The sequence below is a fragment of the Seriola aureovittata genome, chromosome 22 (assembly GCF_021018895.1).
Source record: "Seriola aureovittata isolate HTS-2021-v1 ecotype China chromosome 22, ASM2101889v1, whole genome shotgun sequence".
NCBI lineage: Eukaryota > Metazoa > Chordata > Actinopteri > Carangiformes > Carangidae > Seriola > Seriola aureovittata.
The window spans coordinates 9,111,086-9,133,230 of NC_079385.1; the positions used below are offsets into that span (position 1 = coordinate 9,111,086).

General features: G+C 40.4%; 1 protein-coding gene and 1 long non-coding RNA gene across 10 annotated transcripts in view; one reads left to right on the forward strand and one right to left on the reverse strand.

The window, feature by feature from the left end:
* cald1a (caldesmon 1a) overlaps nt 1-22,145 on the reverse strand; it is a 59,378-nt gene that overhangs the window by 29,264 nt on the left and 7,969 nt on the right. For 8 of the 9 annotated variants that reach the window (XR_008826441.1, XM_056367358.1, XM_056367361.1 and 5 more), the window contains exon 2: nt 501-586. Coding sequence is in view for 8 of the 9 variants with exons in the window: in XM_056367358.1 (XP_056223333.1) it covers nt 501-577 (77 nt within the window). In the remaining variant the exon portion in view is untranslated. Of the gene's footprint in view, nt 1-500; nt 587-1,777; nt 1,927-22,145 lie in introns of those variants that run through there. The other variant, XM_056367360.1, reaches the window with a different exon arrangement.
* Nucleotides 16,105-18,462, forward strand: LOC130163289 (uncharacterized). The gene is made up of 4 exons (XR_008826444.1): nt 16,105-16,604; nt 17,182-17,303; nt 17,436-17,510; nt 17,806-18,462. It is a non-coding gene; the product is annotated as an uncharacterized LOC130163289 (long non-coding RNA).

A 22,145-nucleotide genomic window follows, 5' to 3' on the forward strand; every position in this document is an offset into this window, starting at 1 on the left:
GGGATCACAAGGCCACAGTATCTGGAAGAGAAAATTGGAAAGAGGGAGGGAGGGCATGATTGAACATTCCCACTTAAAGGTCATCTCATTGCTTATCAGATTTCTTATCAAACTTTTTTTCTTCTAGCCTGGGCTGGGGAAGCCAATATTTGCTGAGCGATGCCTTTAAAGACCTAGAGGTGGGTCTAAGCTATTAAAGCTGGCTCCCTCTTGTTCCAACTTGGCATGGACATCAGAGGCGGTGCGCTGTGCATTGACAACCAGAGCTACATTACACAACACAGACTGCTCCCTCAGGTTCACACAACCTCCAGTAGTGAGATCTTAAATGACAGCAACGTCGTCCCCTCTGAATGGCAGGGCCTCTGTGGTTCCAACTACAAATTAAGCTTTTGTGGAGGACTGACTTTTTAAACACTTTCTGCTTTGTAAGAGAATTAGTGGGAAAATCGTGGAGTGCTAATCTGCACATGAATGAAAAGTAACCAAATGGGTCTTACCGTTCAGCCTCCAGGCGCATCTCCTCCCGTTTCTGCCTCCGCAGCTCCCGGCGACGCTCAAAGTCCATTTCCTCCATGATTGTGCCCTGTGGGATGACATCATTGAACACAGACTTGTTAATTTACTCAATTTCAGGAAAGCACAAAGTCTTGAGAGGGCAGAAATGCTGGTTCACCAGTCAAATAAATTGTAAGTTTTCTGATATCTGGTTATTGAAATACCAAATTTCCTGCACTGGGTTAAAAGTGCCTTCACGTGCACAGGTGATTCACAGGAAATGAGGCATGCATGCAATCCAAGATTGTCATTTGTCTTTCATCTCATTAATTTTACTTGTTTACTTCACCGTTTATCGTTTGCTGTCTTTACACCATATGCTAGCCGCATTAAGGTTAACCTTTAATGCAAACAGAACATCCTTCAGATTAAAAGTTGATGAAACACAGTGTAACTTTTATTCTGAAGTCACAATGATTAGCACTAACAGTGATCATTCATCAAGAACAAAACCCCCCCCAAAAAAAACAGGAGGTCATTTTTGCCATGCTTTCATTCCTTTTTTAATTTCTGTATGGGACAAGAATAGAAGTTGTAGTGTCTGCTGGCATATTAAACTAAATATTTAACTTAACTGTTACCACCTTTAACCACCAGCATCGCTAAATCAACCTGGACTGAAATCTTAAAGATTACAACTTTAAGTAAAATCATTCCTACTACATATGGTAGTGACCAGAAGTATATACTGTAGGTATACCACTGTGTACAGTCCTCAGTTAGGTGACAACAGCCTGGCTTGAATCTATGCCCATAAACATTGTTGGAAAACAGATGAAAGAAAGAAGAGCAGAGACAAAAAGAGAACGAGAAAGGAGAAGCCAAGACAGGATGTTAACTCAATCAGTTACAAGCAAGTCTCACTAAAAATACCCCGCTAGGGTACGTGACTGGCTGTGCTTTTAGGACAGAGACCACCCAGGAGCTGCTGAGCCTCCCATCATACCTCTACGATCCCCGCTAAACCACCAGCAACATCTACTGTACACTGAAGCTGAGCAAACAGACACAAGCTGAGCAGTGGAGGGTAAAAGACAAAGGTGTGTGACAGCTTGCAGAATAAAAGCACTGCACTGAATACAGTCATAAATCAATACTATATATACTTTATTGTGATAGAACAGAAGTAGGAAAGCAACAAGTGAGGCAGAAAACAAGATGCTTTAAAGTGCTCTGGGACAAATCTGGAGAAACAAAGAAGTAACTGTGACTGTCATACCTTGAGTCAAACAATGTCTTTTCCTTCACACCATACCAGCTTCTCACAATGACTTCTCCAAGCAGAGACACAATGCAACTAGTAATAGTCTCCCACAGTCCAGCCTCAGCTGACAGAAAAGGCAAATGCCTGTTCCTTCCCCTCCCTGCTAGTTGTCCCTCCCTCCATCCCTCAGTGACCTCCTTCCTTCTTTCCCCCAGTCTTACCCCATAACTCCCTCCCTCCTCCGTCCTGTCTCTCTTTCTCTCCCTATCTCTACCACTAACTTTTCCTGTGTTGTTTACTGACATGTCAGAGCTTGGCAAAACTCTGTGCTAGGACATGACTCGACTCTTGAGCCCAGCTTCCTGTGTGTCATATGCTTGTTTTCTGCTTTTCCCCCATCTGCAGAAGGGGATGAAGGAGGGCCTTTTTATGCATAGACATCTGTATACAAGTATGCATTGCACACATGCATGAAAGTGCAACATTACAGCATTTGTGTGCATGCATTCACACTAATAAACATACTACTGAGCACATACAGATGTCTACATGGGCAGGAAACACACACAGGAGAGAAGTGCTAAAAGAAACCAAGGGATCCTTTTAACCCTCACCCTCTCCACTGCATCTGCACCCCACCCACCCCATCCCCCGTGTGCTTGTACAGTAAACACAGCCTTGCCTCCCCCTGCTATTATACTGTAAAAGAGAGAGAGATATATTTTCGATGCACGCTTAGTGTAATTTCTGAAATTTGGGGCGGGTTATTCATACAACCATAATTAAGATAAAATGAGAGCAATAACTAAAACCGACAAGGCCTCCAAACATGACCAATCTAATCACATACTTCCGAGAACCAGCAACACCAAGGGAGACTAATGCATGCATGGCAGCATATAAATTTGGAGTTATTGTTGCAAATAATGCATGATTTATGCAGCTGAAAGGACTGCGTTTTCATTTAGTGTTCAATTCTGTACAATAATTAGTCATAGATCATTTCAAAGATGTGTTTAAAAGATGATTTACTCCTAGAAAGTCGTCACAAGGTAAATTAAAATAAAAGCACGTATGTCAACGAGCTGATCATAAAGTGGATCATATATACAAGATTTTACTTGAATAATAACCCTGCAATAATTATGTTTTTAAACTGAGTTATTATGTATGAAAAGAGTTGTTCATTGAGTGCAGGACTGACTGCAGCATAGTCCCATTGTCTTGTCTCCACATGGGGCAACATCACGTAGAACAGCAGTCGAAAAGCCCTTCAGTACGACGTAGAAATGTAATTGTGTACATCGCTGATGGGACCACCCACACTTTGCAAAAGCTAACACAGGCAGAACAAGAGAAAGACAGCATTCCATACAGCTGAGCAACCTGAAGTCACAAGTTTGTGACATTTTCAGAGTTTTTACAAGTTCAGCCTGTCTTCTATAAAATGTCTTCTTCCTTCCTTCCCTGCATCTGTCCATTTTATTCTACCATTTATCTCTGCCAGTCTACCTCCCTTCTTCTCTGTCTGTCTCTTTTTTTTAGTCTCCTCCCCTTCTTTCTCTTCCCTGTCTGCCCCATCCTTCTACAATGGCTATAATGACACATTTACCAGTCAAATTACTACCTGTCGAGACTGCCAGACCCTGGCACAGAACCCAGTGTCTAAGTGCCAGCCTCTTAAAAAGCCTTAAAGCCAAGCTGATATTATCCTGACAGCCACTGGGATTACACCACCTTATAATGCCTCTATCTTCCCACGAAGGCTTGACTTAAAGCAGCAAAACAATGGGCCCTTAACAGCCAAATGAGGGACAGAGTAGATCAAGCAAAAGTCTTGGACTAGGGCTGAAGTATAAGTATGAGCTAGAAGTGTATCTATTTTTGGCTTTGGTGAAATGTTCCTAACGCTGGCTTAGCATTTTGAGAGAAGAGAAGACTGCAGCTTTTTGGTTAGATTTGTTTCTGTGATGCTCTGAGCAACTATCCCCTACCAACTTTTAGACAAACACATTAATCTCCACATTATGGCTATGGAGCTATGCGAGGAATGCTCCTATTTAACCTCTGATTTTAGCAGAGGGGACTTGAAAGAGCCTCCAAATTACTCACTCACATGCCAGTTAAAAACAACTCCTCGCGGATCTTGTGCGTGCAGTGACTGTTTTGGTTGTTGAGTAAAGGGAATTAATGTGAGGATAAACAAGTAAAAACTGGCTTGGCACAAGTTATATGCTTGCCAGCTGTGATGCTGGCAAATAAAGGAACAATGGCGACTTGTTACAGCTGGTGGTTTCAAGGCTGAAACAGTCACAAGTCACATACAGTTTTAGGTTTTAGAAAGTGACCTTTATGGCATTAAGATAGAACAAAAAAAACAAACTTGTCCTTAATGTTAACACGACCTGCTACATAGCTAAATCAAACATGTTAGAACACAACTTACTTTTATAACAAAGATAACCCTTTATCAGCTAGCTATGTAAATAAATTATTGTCAATAGTTACCATGCTAGCATCCCTGTGTGCCTAGGCACACCACTGCTTTAAGCTAAATGCTAACGTTATCATGATAACATGCTGAAAATGACAATGCTAACATACAAACTAACACTTAGCAGGTATGATGTTCCCTAGTTTATTTTGGAATGCTAACATTTGCTAATTAGCACTGAAGAGGTACAGCTGAGGCTAATGTCTTTAATTTTCCAGTTTTTTTAATTTTTTTTATAAAAACCTTTGGTTTAAAAAGTGAAAGAGTACCCTACCCTAAAAAGAAACTGTGCGTTATGATTTAGCGTTTAGTTTACAAAGCGACACTTTCACGATAAAGAGACTGTTGCTGGTTTCCATAGAAACATACTGTTGTCTGGAGCTGAGAGGAGGTCACAGCTGTGCAGGTGTCCAGGTGAAGAGAGGTATCCCAGTAATCTGGAATGTGAAAGCAACACCGGCACAAAGCCTGGTCTTTCTAGCTTTTGCATCAATGGAAGAAAATATTTTGCCCATCTGCTACAGTGGTTGGTATTTTGGAGAACTCTTGAGCCACTCCCACGCTTTTACTAGAGCAATTTGGTCTATTCAAGTATCAACTACCTCAGGAGACAGGATGACACACAAGATAGATGTGATAGTTAAATATGTTCTGACTACTGCAAAGCGATACCCAATTATATAATACAAAATAATGTCAAATATCATTGAGAAGATACAGAATAGGCTATATATAAAAGATGACTGTGAGCTTGTGAAAAGAAAGTTTTCACAAGTTGCAGGATTTCAGTATTTTGGCATCAGCTGTCTTCACCAATCAACATGTAGTCAGCCAGACTAAAAATTCTAGGCTGAAAATACAATTGTCTCCACATTCTGACAAATTTGAGGCTTTTATTATGACAGTAGGATTGCCTCTCTTCAAATTCTGTCAAGGGTCTGCCAGACTAACTTACTACATGTAATTCACCAGTCCTTTATAACAGAAATGATTGCAACAAAGCCTCTTCCACTGTCTCTGCTAATGGTCACTTTAACTTAAAGGCACTGCAGAGTTTTCTTGGAAACAAAGTTGTGTTTTTACGTTTGGTGTTTCTCACAAAATGCATCTATGTATGACTGAGGCCTGACAACAGTGTTGAATGAATTTCCTTCCTGAAAAACAGCTACTTTTTTGTATTGTTTTTATCCATGTTTGCTAGCTAGCAGTCTTCTTCCTCCCTGACTTTTTGCTGCTGTATTGGTAGACACAGCAAAGCAGCATGAAAACTGTAGATAGGAACATGTTCAGTTACACCCCTCTACTCATGCGTGTACTCCATGAATGTATTTAAAAAAAAAGCTGGATAGAAGAGCTGGTCAGTTAGCCTTGCTGCCAATAAGCCCCAGCAGCTAACCATTGCAATACAACAAAAAAGGTTTTTACTCATTGCAATATGATTTTTTTTAAACCCACAAGCATTTAATATTTCTATAAATCAGATTTAATCTACGCTATGTCCTTTTTAAATGTTAAAACTATGGGACTTCAGGCAGGAGAGAGAGAGAGAGAGAAAGAGAGAGAGAGAGAGAGAGAGAGAGAGAGAGAGAGCTATTAATTGCACTCAACCACGTCACTAAAGTATCCATATTGGGAGAGACTGTGAGTATGTAGGAGTTAACTGACACAGTGGGAATTTAACTGCTAACCCTGAAATGCTCCTCCATTTGTATGTTGCTGTAGGACAACCTACAGCAAGTTGTCCATTTATGGGAGTACTGGATGCTAACTTCACATGAACACACTGTACACACACCAAATGAGAGTTAAAGGAGACTAGAGGGGGAAAAAAACAGATAGAGACAGAAGTCTATTGTTTCAGACTAAGCTAAGATAAACTAAACTAAGATATATGGGCAATGTAAGGTATTCTGGCATAGTAAGAATGATCATTATATGATTATTTTATCGCACAGATAAACCTTCTGCAGTAAAATGGGGAAGAGGAGAGAAATAAAGAGAGAGAGATACTGCATGCCTGTAGGTAGCGCACACTAACAGCTGTTTTGGCTGAGGCTCAGGGGACAGTTTGAGTTGGGTAAACCTAACGTTTTCTGCAGGGGTAAGGAGTCTCCTGAGAGTAGTCTGACAGGGCGGTTAAAATATGTTCAGCCTGTGTGTGAGGGTGTGTGCATCATTATAAACAGTATCTAACAAACAAGATTTACATTTGTAAATGTGTATTTATGTAAATGTGTGTGTGGTAAGCGCTTTAGATGTGTAGAGAGGAGGTACTTTACGAATGATTGCAAGCTTTTCTGTGCGTTAGAATAAGAGTACAGGTTTATACAACCTTAATACTGCAAATATGTGAGGCCACTGCTCGTACTGTATGTGCGTGTATATGGTACGGTAAATGTGTGTACATGTGTGATATCCATCACCACCTGCAGTGCTGTGTTTGGAAAGCTGGCCTTGTGGTTGTGGGTTTCTGTGCTATGTGTCTCCTCTCTCACACGTCCAGGCCTCGGCAGCATTAACACGTTTACAGGCCCAGGATGCGGAGCGGCTGTGGATGAGCATTCATAAACTCACTGGAGGTTTTTTGGCATAGCAGGGCCAAGAGTTTCTCTCTCTTTCTTTCCATCTCCGCCTATCCCTCTCTCGGCTTCATCTGTCATCTAGATTCCTTTTTCTCAGCCTCCCTTTCAGAGCCTAACCGATACTCTGGTGAGCTGATACTGTTGAACGATACTGTGTAGTGGTGGACAACAGGGCTGCCACTTTTTATTTGAACTTCAAACTTCAAGTTGAAAATCAAATATTCAATCTGAATACAAAATTCACAGAGTATAAGCACGACAGGCCGTGCCTTTCTAATCCACCAAGGGCCTGTCCATCTGACCACTGCAGTAAACCAGGCAATTCTTGCCCTTTTTCTAATGTAAAACACAGCTGCTTTACAAGCTAACATTAGCTTGTCTCTCAAATGAAGCAGTAGAGGTACTTTGTACGAACAGAAGCACAATTCTAAAACCTTATTTAGGATTAGGCGACACAAGGTAATAGCAATCCAGTGATTTTTGAGATAGAGTTACAAGAAGAACATTGATGATTCATTAATGTTTATTTTCTTTATGTTGTTTAGTAATGTTAAATAAGATTTATTTCTTCATATGCTGCATTTTCTATATTGCTAATACTCGTTATTTATAGTTGTTGTTGATACAATTTGACACAATTCAATTTCCAGTTTACTGTTTTAAATGTATTATGTTACCTGTTAGTGTATGCAAGTTTATTCTTATCTTGAAAATGTCTCACTCTGTACACAACTCTATAACAACCAAATTTAAATAACCCTTATTAATAACAGTAATGTTCAAGGTATGTGTTTAAAACAAGTATTGGCCAATATATTGTTATCGGTGTTTTTAAACTCTCAGTTATCAACAAAAGTGAAATTGAAAATCCTGAGTCTGTCGAGTTTTTTTTTTCCCCCCAGTTTTATTCTTTCTGTCTTCCACCCTTTTCCCACTGATTTTCTTTCCTCTTGGACCACAATGCAGCAGCGTGGCCAACAGCTGCACACTGTGTTCAGCTACAATAGGAAGACACACAGGATTGGATAAGCTTAGTCCTGGGTTTAAATTTTACAGGATTCACCCGAATCCAAACAGCCGAGCTTCTCCCTGTATTTGTCTGTGTCTGCATCCGCATGCCACAGTGTGAATATCAACCACAATAGCCTCTGTTGTCAAAGCCGAGGTCTTCAGCTGCGACTATATATTCTAGGCAACATATGAGGTGGCCAACTGCATCAGAGCGCAACTCAATCTCAATAACATCTGCTTTCCACTCACACTCTATCTCCCCCAAAACAAATTTTTGAAAGTGTGACTTCAGCTCGAATGGGGAAAAATTTCACCGAGCATGAGCAGACGGTATTCACAGGCAAACCTGAGAAGCTAATGCCACTGCAGCAATTGAAATGTGGTGGGATAATGTGCCGACGTTTTTGAGGGTTAGGGGGAAAAAAATTGGGCTTGGGACCTTGAATGCCTCAGACGCATTGTCATTAGTGACTTAAGATGTGCCGATCAGACGCAATCCTCCCTTTAAATTGCCCTCTGTGCTGACTCTGGCTATCGGATAGAAAACGACAAGCGAGGGGAAATTTCACATTGGTGTAGGGAAAAGACCTGTAGGTTAAAGATGTTAAGTTTCCATTTGGTGAAGAAAAAGGAGACTCCTGCATTCCCAGACAATGGTTCACATTCCATAACACCTCTCTATGCCCTGTGATTCATACTGACACACTAACTACTCAGACTGACTGAGGCCGATCTGTTCACACACACAAACACACCTCACATGCATTATTTTATACAGGCTGGTAGCAGGCTAAACTCTGCTGGGATTAACCAACCACTGAATTTATCACAGAATCAGTGAGCCAAAAGATCAAATGCACAACCAAACGACTAAGTGATTACTAATAATTAATCAGCATCAAAGGATTACGGTTAGCTCACCTAGATTTTTTTTTTTTTTTTCACATGTTGCTAAACTGATTGATGCAACAGCACTTTTTTTCAACTGAACTCCATCCAGGTGAAAACAGTGAGAAAAGCCAGAACACAAGACAAACAACCGAAACTGTTTAACATTAGTAAAAGATTTGTTTGTGTGGGACCCATCGCTCATAGTACGAGGCTAATTGAGAAAATAGGTTTTCATGGTGTTTAAGGAATACCTGGTTTATTACAACTGCAAAAAGTATAGTAAACACACTGTAGACTCCCTTTAAAGACCACCGCCCTGGGTCAACTTTAACCCATTGTACTTGCCATAGTTGTGTGCACACAGCCTTCCAACGTATTAGATGTGCTTTCAGTTATACAGGTTTAGATGATCTGTCTCTTGGCTTCTTTATAACCTCTTTCATTGTTTGATTTCTTGTGTTTCTTGCCTCATTGGACTTTGTTGAGCAATGCAGCCATGTTCTCAGGTCTCAACAGTTACTGTGAGGAGTAAAATATTTCCATAACCAACATCAATGGTGGCCAAAACTACAAAAAGTAAGACCCCCCAAAACTGAAATGATCCTTTTCAGTATGTGTAACTCAGCTATAACCCTCACAAGAAAGTCATGATAATAAATAGCACTTGTTTAAATTATCTTTCAAACTGACGAATCCCTTTTGGAAAGGAAGCTGTAGCTTGATACTTTCTAAACTCTTGTGTTTCTCTGATAAAAACAAATGGCTCTCTATGTAGCATTCTTGAATCCTGTGTTTTATTTTCCACTGTCAGCAAGATAACCTCACTAAACTTTGAGCACACTGTCATCTGTCGTATATTTAGACTATGACTCACTGTTCTTTTAATATTTTCTCCTCCCCTGGTAGCACACATGGATGGGAGTTGTGCACTGTTCATCACATTTTAGGCTGCATTACATCTGAAGGTATTATGACCTTTACCTTCTGAGACAGCTGAAAACACCTGCGCTTCACCAACCAGCGTTACCCTTCAGGCTGAGGGTGTGTTTATGTGTCCTTAAACCTCACACCTGAAGTTAAGTCACACTTAAATTGCAATAAAAATATAACCCTAACATGCCATATCCATCATCTGAAACTCATAGGTTTTTTGACAGGCAGGTTTTAACACACAGATTAAACTGTAAACTTAAATCTATTTAAACTGCAAACACCTCATCTTTATTCTCATTTTTGAGAGAGATCTGAATAAATCTGGCTCCAGGAGCTCTCAAAGTCTTACTTGAAGGATTTTAAAGTTAACCACTGAAATGAGATGATAAATTCTTATTTGTCAGCTGCTGATCCAATTTACTGAATTAAATAAGTACCCAAGAGGGGTTGATGCAGCAGCTGGCTGAAGGAAAAAGGCTATAAAACACTGTCTTACTTTTAAATGTTGGTTTTAAGAGGGACATTTGCATTAGAAGTTGGATTCTTACAGCCCAAATCATAAATAATACTGTAAAAAGGCAACTTCTTTGTGGGGCAGCAGCAAGAGCCAATACAATTCCTATCCAGTCTTTGACTTTTAAAAGCCTTGTGTCCCTTTTAAAAGTGCACTTTCAGATGCTACACCCACAATCAGGCAGAATTGGAGAAAAAGCATTCCAAAAAGTACAAATCCCACACAAAATAGGGATGTTTGTACGGCATCAAAAGGCTACTGCTCGCTGGCGGTGCTCCATATGACCAAATATGGAAGGAAAAAATGCTGCCTTTTCCCGTAACCAAACTGGGAAAAAGGAAAAAAAAAAAAAGGGAAGGCTTTCTTGCATGCTGTGTGCACAGCAAGATAGAGCTCTCACACTCACTACACAGTGGCCACAGAGTTGGCTCCCTCTCAAAACAGTATGACTGATGGTGATGGTGGACCTGTCGTGACATCTCGCCGAACACTGTTGGGCACACGCGCACGCACGCGCACGCACACACACACATACACACACATACACACACCTGCACAACTCTGGAGTCATGAAAGAGAGGCACACCGATCTTTTTACTGCTCTGACATTTCATTTTTAAACAAACACAAAAGCCTTCTTCACTTTTACATATGATCTCTATACTGGAGTCTCCGCGACACACATTGTATCGGAGCCCCCTGGAAGGGAACATTCCTCTTGGTGAAAAAGCAGCCATCTCAAACGCCACAGTCCTCTGCTTAAGTTAGAAACGGTTTGTTTATCTGCCCCCCCCCCTCGCTATATGGAGAGGCTCTGACATTCTCCTGCCACTGCCGCACTGCAAAAAAATGTCTGTGCGGGCATGTCATTTCACAAGAAACTTATCAAATTATCTAGGACATTTTTTTGAGTGTTTGTGAGCTGCCAGCAGTGAACGAAAACTGCTGGAAGATGAAAAAAAACCTCTGCAGTCAGCACAGAACAAAGTAATAAATAAAAGGACTTGTGCTTCTGTTGTTACAAAACTGTCCAGCTTAACAAGTCACTGAAACTTTGTATTTCACCATAAAGGAACAGTTTTGCATTTTAGATATGCTTATTCACTTTCTTTCCAGGAGTTAAATGATCCTAGTTGAGGGTAAAAGAAACTGCATTATAGCACCTCTAAATCTCACTAATTGACACATAATATCTGGTTTGGTTTAGCTCGTTTAAAAACCAAATTGTAAAAAAGGTTTAGGTTTTACGCAGATTAGTGCTCAACTTCTTGGCTCATACAATATCGATACACAACACAACAAAGTAAAACAGACGAAACTATTTAGGCTATGCTTGGTGATGGAGAACAGACTACAACAATAAAAATTTTTTTCTTGTTTAGTCATAATAATGCCATAATTTAGATACTGAGCAATCCTTCCAATGGAAACACAATAAACTAAACAAAAAAATTATCTTCTTCTAATCTTAAAGAAAAAGTTTTGAGAAATAAGTTTATTGGTTTGATATTGGATATGAAGACTGATACCACTCTTATGTCTAAACACTACGCTAAATATGAAGCTAAAGTTAGCAGGTCATTAGCTTATCTTAGCTTAAAGACTGGAAACAGGGAGAAACAGCTAGCCTAGTTCCAGCCTACTGTAAAACAGATGCTAAATTCAAGACATGCTGGAAATATACTGTATATGCTAAACCGAGCTAATTATACAAGTGTAGCCTAAAGTTGGCTGTAGTAGCATCTATCATCAGTGAAATAACCTGTTGATAGCTTGTTTGTATCATGCCAAGTTCCCCTGGCATGATACAATTGACTTAACTGAATTAAAAAGAAAAAAAAAAGACTTTTTTTTTTTTTTTTAAATAGACATCTTTGGTTTTGCTGCCCAGCAATGACAAGCAGAGAACAAAGTCATATATAATCCATTCCAACTTTTTTTCTCCTTTTCCTCACGATCCAGGTGGTTTTACTTTTCTCTTATTGAGGCACCTCCTTGAAAAAAATACATCCGATATTCTGTTGCAAATATCCAGAAAAAAAATCCTCAAAAAATCCCAATAATTATACAACCCTGCACTTGACATGTGATACTAACAGTGTGTTGTGTAATTCTGCTAGGACATCGTACTCAAGCCTTCATCTTTTCATCACTCAGGAGCAAGTTTCAGAACATACATGCTACAAAGGGCCAAGACAGTATCAAAACTAGACTATAATAGACTGGTAATAGTCATAACCAAACAAGACAGGACATAATGAATAAATAAATGCAATCATTCCACATTATTTTCCTGTCACAACAAAGCAGCAGAGCTATGATGAGTATACAAGGACAACATCACCTTGTCTCTCAGTACCTTAGGGTGCAATGAGACATCTATTAAATAGGACTGTAAATAAGTAATGACAGACAGCAGCTGAATGAAACCAAAGACAAAAGAGATGATAGCAATCTCAATCCACTGACAAAAGCCCCCCATCTTACAGCAGGTCATTTAATGATCTTGGAAACCTCTAGCACCCTTGGGAGAGTTTTTCTCTCATTTTCAGAAAAAAAATACTATTTCTAGACTGAACACAAGGACATGTGACTTGTCACGAATACCCTCCTCATCCTTCTCTTGTGTTCATTTCCAGGAGAAAAGCAGCCTCCTCTTGTTCCTTTAGGACAGCTCGTTTTGACACCTGCCTTCTGTCAGAGTAAATGAGGCCTGGGCAGGAGTCTGTGTCTCCTCAACAGGACATTAATCTGCTACTAGTGAGCTGACCAGGGAGACTAGTGGAACCTGAGCGCTGATATATGGTGGGTTTTAGTCTAAGCACTGCTACTGCCGACAGCGCAGCTAGAGAACAGTTTATCCAGCTGATGGCAATAGAGCAGAATCGAACGGAAAAGGATAAAAACGGGACATAACGGGACTGAAATGACCTCTACGCTGCTTAAAACCTTGCTTTCTTTCAATCTGTGAGGAACTTTTAACCAGGGACTGAAAGATCACAGTTTCGATCACTGCAAAAAAGCCAGTTTGTCTGGCTAAAAGGCCCTCGGGCAAGATCTTGAACCATTTTCATAAGTGTAAGTCACTCGGGATATGCACCAAAGCTCAATCACTGAAATGTAAAAGTATATGTGATTAGCATGATCCACAGCAGCCTAAAGCCTCTGGTACACGGGCAATAACATGAAATGCTGGAAATATTAAGTGGAACATAAAAATGTATGTCTCATAAAGCTTGAGAGGTTCCTGATGTGTTTCTCTAAGGCAAGAAACTGCAAAGAAAATGGTCCTGCTGAACATTTGTGACACACTTCCTACAAATGTCACATTTCGGTCAGGGTGGACGTGTGGCTCTCCGTTGCCGGAGAAAAATTCCACTTTAGTAAAAGAAGAGAAAATCGGAAGGAAAAAAAAAAGAATATAAATGGTGGAGTGATTTATGTGGCTGACTCAAACCACACGAAGAGAGGACGTCTTCCCATCATACCTTACATGGAGACATACATGAGGGTAGAGTCAGGCTAAAAAGCATGATGCAATGCCCCACACACACACTGAGAGCCTGTTGAAAACATGACAGCTGTGTGCAAACCCTGACACGAGTTTGCCTTTTTTGCGCATGCACCACAGCCATATCTGGAAAAGACAAAGAAAATCACTTTCACAGAGGACATATTTATTTAAATCTCTCTTAAATCTTTATCTTTCCTGCCTTGTTTTAACACACAAGTCAGTAAATCATGCGGCAGAATGCCAATATTTTTTTGAAGTGTGCTGCGAGGCTTTTCAAGGGTATTACATGACAAGGTATTTCTCAAAATAAGGGGCTGCATTCCTGGAGAGAGATAGGAGGAGATTAAGGAGCGGGTGGTGTTGTGGGTGGGGTGGTTTGGCGAGCGAGATGACCTGACCGAGAGGGGGTATTACTCACAGTGGATGTGGAGAGGTGGAGTGATCCCCTGACAGTGCTTTCAGTTCACTCTTACAGGGTTGGAAATCAGAGGGGTTTCTTCAGGGAACGCACAGACAAGACACATGCTGCATACGCACAATTGAGAAAAAGGAATGATAATAGAGAGCCTTTCACAGAGACAGTCAGGGATGTTTTGTTTTAATCCTGTGACTCCCTCTTTTCCTATCTATGGGTATTCATGTGGCCGTGACATGCTCTCAGTGAATTGATGCAGGGCCAAACTGTTTAATGGAGGATGTACTGAGACTCCTCAGCCAGGTGTACAAACTAAAAGGTTTCTCTCCACAGTACACTCTGTAGATGATTGATAAATGGGCTTCAGAGGCGGTGATAGTGAGCAAGGAAGAATATGGTAAGAGGCAATATTTAAGTTTCACTGTCTGTCACTGCTGGACTACCTTAAAGCTACTCAGTGGAACTTTCCTTTAAACAGCAGTATCCTTACAAACAGATCATTGACATATCATCACCCTAAAAAGTTGATGTGGCTAACTTGTTAGCAAATGGTTACACATTCAGTAGATATGGAGCAACATTTAACATCCATCTAGAGAGATGATTCTGGCCACCTGGCAGATGTAAGTCTAGTATTCACTTTCCTTGTAGCTCTGATTGAGTCTCCACCAATTCCTGGGGGATATATTGGGCTCTCTAGCTGCTAAATGCTAACGGTTTGCCGTTCGGTGGTGAGCAGGTAGTGAAGAGTGTGTCCATCAATAGCTTTTTTCAAAGAGAAACAATGATACAAGTGCCGAAAGTGAGTCAGACAAAAAAAACTTAGGGGCTGTAAATCCGAAACAATGAGAATGCGCTAAAAAGGTCCTTATAGCTGAGATTAACTGCTGAGTGATCATTTTCTATTAGTTTCTCACATCGCCTTTCACATTACAGTACACATTATGTTTTATGTCTTGCATGCAATATGCATTTGCATTAATCTACTGCCCTCCACAGTCAGCAGGAATTGGTATTGCATTGTCTTACTAGTAAAAATTCCAACACTACTTTGAGGTCTTTTTAAGAGATTGAATTCTATATTGAACTCCATGAATTTTAAAGTAATACTTCTCTCAAGTATAAGGTGATTGATAAATTGAGGGTGCAAAGAGCACATGGAGGGGAATAGTTACAAGAAGAAGAAGGATTGTAATAGAAAAAGCCAGAGCATAGCTCTTGACAAAGGACCGCAAAAGTCAGCACAAAATTCAGTGGCGTATACCAGTCGTAATCCCAGTCCACCTACACTGGTTGACAGATGTGATGCCAGTAATTAGAAATATGGAGCTCTTTCATTCAGGCTAGGGATGGGCGATATGGCCAAAAATCCATATCATGATATACACAGCAGCCTCTTGCGATAACGATATGTATCACGATACATAGATTATATAATAGAATAGTTTCAGAACAGGTTACATAGACCCTGAGGAAAACTAAACTGCTAAATATATTTAAAAAAGAAAACATAGAACACAGTATGTAGACATACAACATTTATTGTGCCCCACTGTAATCATACAGTATTCTGTAAACATAAATGTTGCACATTTAAAACTGGTCTTATTTAATAATATGTGTAATATCTAATCGTGTATGCAAGTTAAATTGCATTCAAAGGACTCATTCATCTCGTGTAACGTAATGTAATGTGAAAAAGGCACCAGTTAACACGAAACACCTGCAGAAGGGTACATGGCTGACCGGGAGCAGCTAGCAGCTAGCAGCCGGAGTACGAAGATGATAGCCGGGGTTTACCTCCCTCGTCATCCCGGAGGGAAAGCGATCCGATGAACGGACCTGCAGCTCTTTGAACCACTTTGGATATTTAATGAAATTTTGTCCGACGTTTTCGGAGATGAGAGATGTGGGATCCACAGACCGGGAGCAGCTGCTTATAAGCAGCCGGACTATGGACATGATCACCGGCTCGGTGAACCTCCGCCAGGGGTGGACTGGCCATCTGGCATACCGGGCATCGTCCCGGTGGGCCGTTGACCCAATGTGGGCCGGTCCGGTCCGCTATGTTATTTTGTTTTGTTTTTTTCCTCTAAATTCCCTCCATTTGGGCCGGCCGATTGGCTGCAGAGGGCTAGCAGTGTGTTGCCAGCATCGACACATATTATTGGTCTATTGTTTGTCATTGTCAATCAATCATGGGCTGACAGGCTCAGAGAGCCCTGACAGTGCTGTCAATCACAACACAAACCAGGGTGGGCGGGACCTCATGCCATGGGCGGGAGTCGCGAGACGGGCTGCTGCTGAGCTGAAGATGGATAAGCGGAAGAAACGCCCGGGTGGCGCTGAAAAACTGCGACTTAAAAAGCTAAAGTCTCTGGAGGTGGCGGCTGCTAAATATTCTAAATTGACGGACCTATCTGGTGCCGGGGTCACCACCCAAGCAGGTGCTGCCGCGCCGGGAGACGAGCGAGAGGAGACATACACGGTAAGTAACGTTAGCCTGGGGCTGGCTAGGCTACATTTTTGAGACATGTCCAAAAAAAAGTAGAAAATGTTTTTACATTGAATGATGTGACCTAATTAACTGCATAGTCCTACTTGTGACAGCATATTAGCCCAGAGTTGAAGGGCTGTGAAAGTTGGTAGTTGTGGTTGATTTTGTTTAAATATGCCGAATTGTGATATTATGGGTTATTATTGTTCAGATGATTTAGCTAAGCTAGCTAAGAGCTGCTAACATCAGTAGTCTCTTGTTGCCATAGCAACAGTAAACATTCACATGGACCAATGAGCTGTAAGTAGAGATGCAGAATCAAGCTGTATTGTAAATACAGATGAGATACTTTGAATTTTAGCACAAAATACAAGTAAACCTATAGGAAATAATTAGTTTAATTTGCAATATTTGCCATTGAATTTATTGTAATCTTTCAATTCATTTATTGTTTACTGAGGTGATAACTATTTCATAATTTGTGTGTAACTTTAATTTGTGTGTAAATGTGTTACTTTTACTGTAGTTTTCAAATGGCTGTGTATATATAAGTATATGTCTCTTTTAGGTTGACCACCCTATATATGAGAGCCTAAGGAGTTGTTTTCCCTCTGTCCCCTTTTGAGGACCTCCTTTGTCTCCTCCATCATTCACTGGGCCACTTTTGGGTTCCTGAGCTCATTTCATGTGGTGAGAGGAATGCAATATGTGTATGTTTAAAGGTTTATGTGAAGAAACATACTATATGTGTGATAAAATGACAATTGGTCATTCATAAATGTCTCTTTATATTCTCTGCTACCATTATCTCCTGTCAAACAGGTTTTCCTGACCTGCTAGAAGTTCTTTTATGATGCTTGAGTCATCCATCATATCTGAGAGCTTCGTCTTGACTTTGTGAGTTTATTATGCAACTTGTTTTGTCTCAGATTGAAACAAAAGGTTTGATTATGATTATTTCCTGGTTGAATATTTTCATATTGATGGTTTTAATTTCAAACATCTGCATATCTTTTAAGTTCAATTAACAGTTATGCAGGTGGGCCTTAGGGCTCTTTTGAGACTTAAGTCATCCTTCATGACAAATGAATTTGTTCACTAAGTGTCACTACGTCACAAAAAGTCTACATGGCTACATATACTTGACAGTACACAGATACTGAGTACAAGTTCTGTTTGCTGTTTCTTGCAGGTCATGAATTTGGTGAGGAGCGGAGCTGGCTGGCTGCGGACGAGGAAGTAGGGCAATACATACTTGTGCACATACACGTATATGAGAATGCATATCTATTCAGACCTGTAACCCATGTCTTAGACTTTTTCACACAGCTATATATATTTTTTTTTCTCACCGTTGAGCGAGTGAGTTTCAGCTCTAATGCTGCTACTGTCTGTAATATGTTTCTATTTAGATTATTTGTCAGGATATTTTTTTGTTATTATTGTCCGAGTCTGGTTTTAACTAATGCTGGGCTTACAGACTAAAAACTGAAAGGGTAGCATAAAGGTTCTTCCCGTTAGTCTCGTCCCACCCCTAGTCATGACATAACTTCTGATATGATTTGACACTATAATGAATAAAGATTGATTGATTGATTGCTATAGCTGTCAATTTTAGTCCTTGAGTTCATAGTTAAGTGCTTTATTTGTTAACTGCTATCAAGGAATATGACTCTTCTTTGTAGTATGCATGAGAGAAGATGCTGCGAGATTAGTGGACTTCTATGTAGTGTCCGCTGATAATGTAGTGGGCTGGTCTGGACAGAAAATGCCAGGGCTGAATTTTTGTCCCAGTCCACCCCTGACCTCCGCCATCATCCCGGGGACAAAACAATCTAATGAACTGGCCTGAAATTTACCGCTGGGTAATATAATCCCTTTTGGAAGATAAATGTTGGTTTCACAGATGAAATTAACAACTGCAGCCGCAACAATAGTTTTTCTGAATGTAAAATGAAGCTTCATGTTTTTACTGGACTGAACAACAGCGTTTCCTCTGGGGCTGTAACATGTTATAAGTATATATAACACAATCTAAATAAATATAAATGTATTTAAATAAACAGATCGGTCTATATTGAATTTCGTTTTATGTTATTAAGTAAGACATAAGTTTGGGGTTTTATTATATCTACATTACAGAATGAATAACATCATTTAGTGTATCTCTCCGATCGTGAGGTTATTTTTTATGAGGAAAAAAAAGTGTCAGTGGAGCAGTAAAATCGCCATTAAGGTACACCCAGTATGCCTTGTGATTGCGTGATCAACATGCGTTATCGTGATAGGGGATATAATTCAAATCTCTATCGTAGGCCATTTTTTTATCGTTTATATCGTATATCGTTTATATCGCGCATTCCTAATTCAGGCCAAGATGAAATCCCGACAAATATCACACCCCTGTGGAAAATGTGACATTTTTCCTATCATTCAGTGGTTTGTAGTATCAAATTTTAAGATATTAAAGCATAAGCGTTGCTTTTGAATCAGCGGATGCACATTCTCTAAGTGACAGAGAGCTCACCTCCTCTTCCAAAAAATACATTCCACACTCCTCATACCTCAAATCCTTTCAGGGCTCTGCAGGGCTAAAGTTCACTAGCTTTACCAGATCTCCCATTTCGTGCATGGCTGTGCTGGCTGTTATTATTAGTGTGGCAGCCAGCCAGCTTGGATGGGTACACGTCTTCTTTCCCCCTCAATTCCCCTCGAGGTGAAAGGCCCAAACCTAGGTCTTTAATCTGTAGTATACAGTAGGTAATGTATGCCACTTTATACTCTGCACTCCCTCCATGTGTGTTTGTACTGTGTCCATTGTGTCTGTCTGTCTGTCTGTCTGCAGGTAAAAGTGACCGCCAGGGCAAACAGCAGAGATCTTCATACCTGCAGTTTACAGGGGCAGAGCAGCCATTGTCAGTCCTTCAGGAGAGTTACCCCATGTCTGTCTCTATTCCTTCTCTCTTTCTGTGGTTATGTGACTTTGGGATCCATTGCCAGAAATTCCAGGAAACCCTAGAGCTTCATGAGACATAACAAAGCTCTCTCTCTTCCCCTGTCTTTGTCTCTTTCACTGTAGATTACACTATGTTTCTCTGTCTGCCTTCTGCAAGCCTGGAAGCTCTGGATCTCATTCTCCCAGGGAGCTGAGAGTAATTTTATTCAGTGGCTGATTGACTCATATCATACGATTTTAAATGCTGGAGTTACTTACTTTTAATGCCTGTGCTAATTCCAGACCACACACTATTTAGACCATGGAAGACGCAATCATCATTGAATGCCATTAGCATGATGTGGCATTTACTGCTAAATTGAGGATAAAATTCAGCTTTAGAGGTTAATACATGTGCAGTATTTAAGCCTCCTAATTCCTAAATTTATTAGAATAACACATATTTCAGACAGCCATGAAATTGTAAATAATTGAGCGGTGCTCTTAGGAGGCTTCTCTGGTTGCTCAGTTGAGGTTGCTGCTAGCTTTTTTTTTAGCTGATGGCAAAACTGGAAATGAGATTTGGTTCACAAAGCAGCAGAGCGAAATGGGAATAAATCCAAAACCACAGCTGACCTCCCCCCGACCTCCCCCCTGACACTAATCTGTCCATGGGGGGTTCACCCATCTCCTCTCGCTCGAAATTGTCTCCTCCACCTGGGTCAACCATGCTCTCAAACACATAGATGCATGTCTGAACCCCCCCCCCCACCCATACACATAGACAGGCACCTACAGACATACCTATCCACCCCCACCCACCACCCACCACCCACCTTGTGTTTATGTTCAGAGCTTGAGTGACTGGTATTTCATTTCGGCCTGCCCGGAGCCCTTTTGCACAGTTTAGCTTGGCCAGTGTACCATTACTGGTCATTAACTCTAACCTGAACTAATAGGGGCCCATTTTCCAAGGTGGTCTCCCAGGTGGCTGTCACAGGAGTGAGTGGCACTGCGGGGCTCAGGGTTTGACTCAGGCACAGAGAAAAATGAAAAATCTGCCGGGACGCAAGCCAGACTCCATCATACACTGGACGCAGACCTTGATAACAAGAACCCATTGTTCTTGGAGGAGCGTCTGGGTGTTTTGTTTCTCATTCAGGCAGGTTTAATTAGGCCAGCCAGAATGGGCACCCCATCCCATCCCTCCTGTGCACTCTGCTGTATTTGTACCTCATTCAACATCTGATCTGAAGAACCATCAACAATGCTCCCAAAACCATTTGCTCCCGCATAAATAAAACCAAGTCAGGCCAAGAAACACGAATACTAATATATCAATATTCAGCATCATAGCAAGGAGAGCTAGACCAGTACATCATTCAGGTCGATATATTGATATTGATTGATTGATGTTGATATTATCTTATTGCAGATATATTGGTATTAGGATATGTGCTTTCTGATAGGTAAGAGGAAACTGCAGTAAAGGAATGGCAAGACTGTATGTTTGAGGTCATTACATAGTTTGACACAGTCCTTTGCATTTAAGAGATGCTCATCAAAAACCTTAAGGAAAAGTATTTAAATATCAAATACTGATGTTGGTATTTGCCTCATAAATTCAGTATTGGTTTGGTTAGAGTAGTAAGTTTCCCTTTTGCACTCACATACAAACTGTACGTGTACAAAAAACACATCCACGTGTAATACTTGATACTATATTAGAAACTAGGGCTGCAACTAACAGTTATTTTCAGTGATTAATCTGATGATTATATTCATAATTATTTGACTGTTTAGTCTGTGAAATGGAGAAAAAAATTGTGGAAAATGCCCATCAGAATTTCACAAAGCACAAAGTGACATTTGACCAACAGCCCAAACCGAAACATATTTCATTTACTATTAAATAGGGAGGATTTACTGATTACTATCATGAGCAGCAAATCCTCATAATTAAGAAGCTGGAACCACTAAATATTTGGCATTTTTCCATTAAATATGACTAGAACAGTCAATTTATTTTTAAGATAGTTGCAGATTCATTTTCTTTCTAACAACTAATCAATGCAGCTCTAATACAAACCATTGCACACCTTTCACTGATTCCCAAAAGCAATACACTATAACTTGTATTTGTACATGCACATGATAATGACTTTATGACTCAACATTTAAAACAAAGACTCTTCATATGAGCAAACTTTGTCAGTATAAATATCTTCAACTTCCAAATATATGATTTTAGCATAAAACTATGCATGTTTTCACTGTGCGCTCCTCCGTGTGACATGTGTCATCATTAATCAGAAGAGAAGGAGCCATTAGTCTAAATGTGGGGGTAATTAATCCACGCTTGCACTCCATTAGACGTCATGCTCAATTTGTGCAGAGAGCTGTGTACTGGGTAAATAAGCAGAGATGACGGGACTCACAGCTATTATTCCTGAATAGCATGGCATCTCAGTAGTGCTGATACTGTCGAGGTGCTAATGTGCATCTCCGAGAAAGCTCTGAGCTAAACTAGTGAGCACACCCACAGTTCAAGTGGATATTACAACTTCAATTTAAAGTAGAATGAAATGAATTACTGT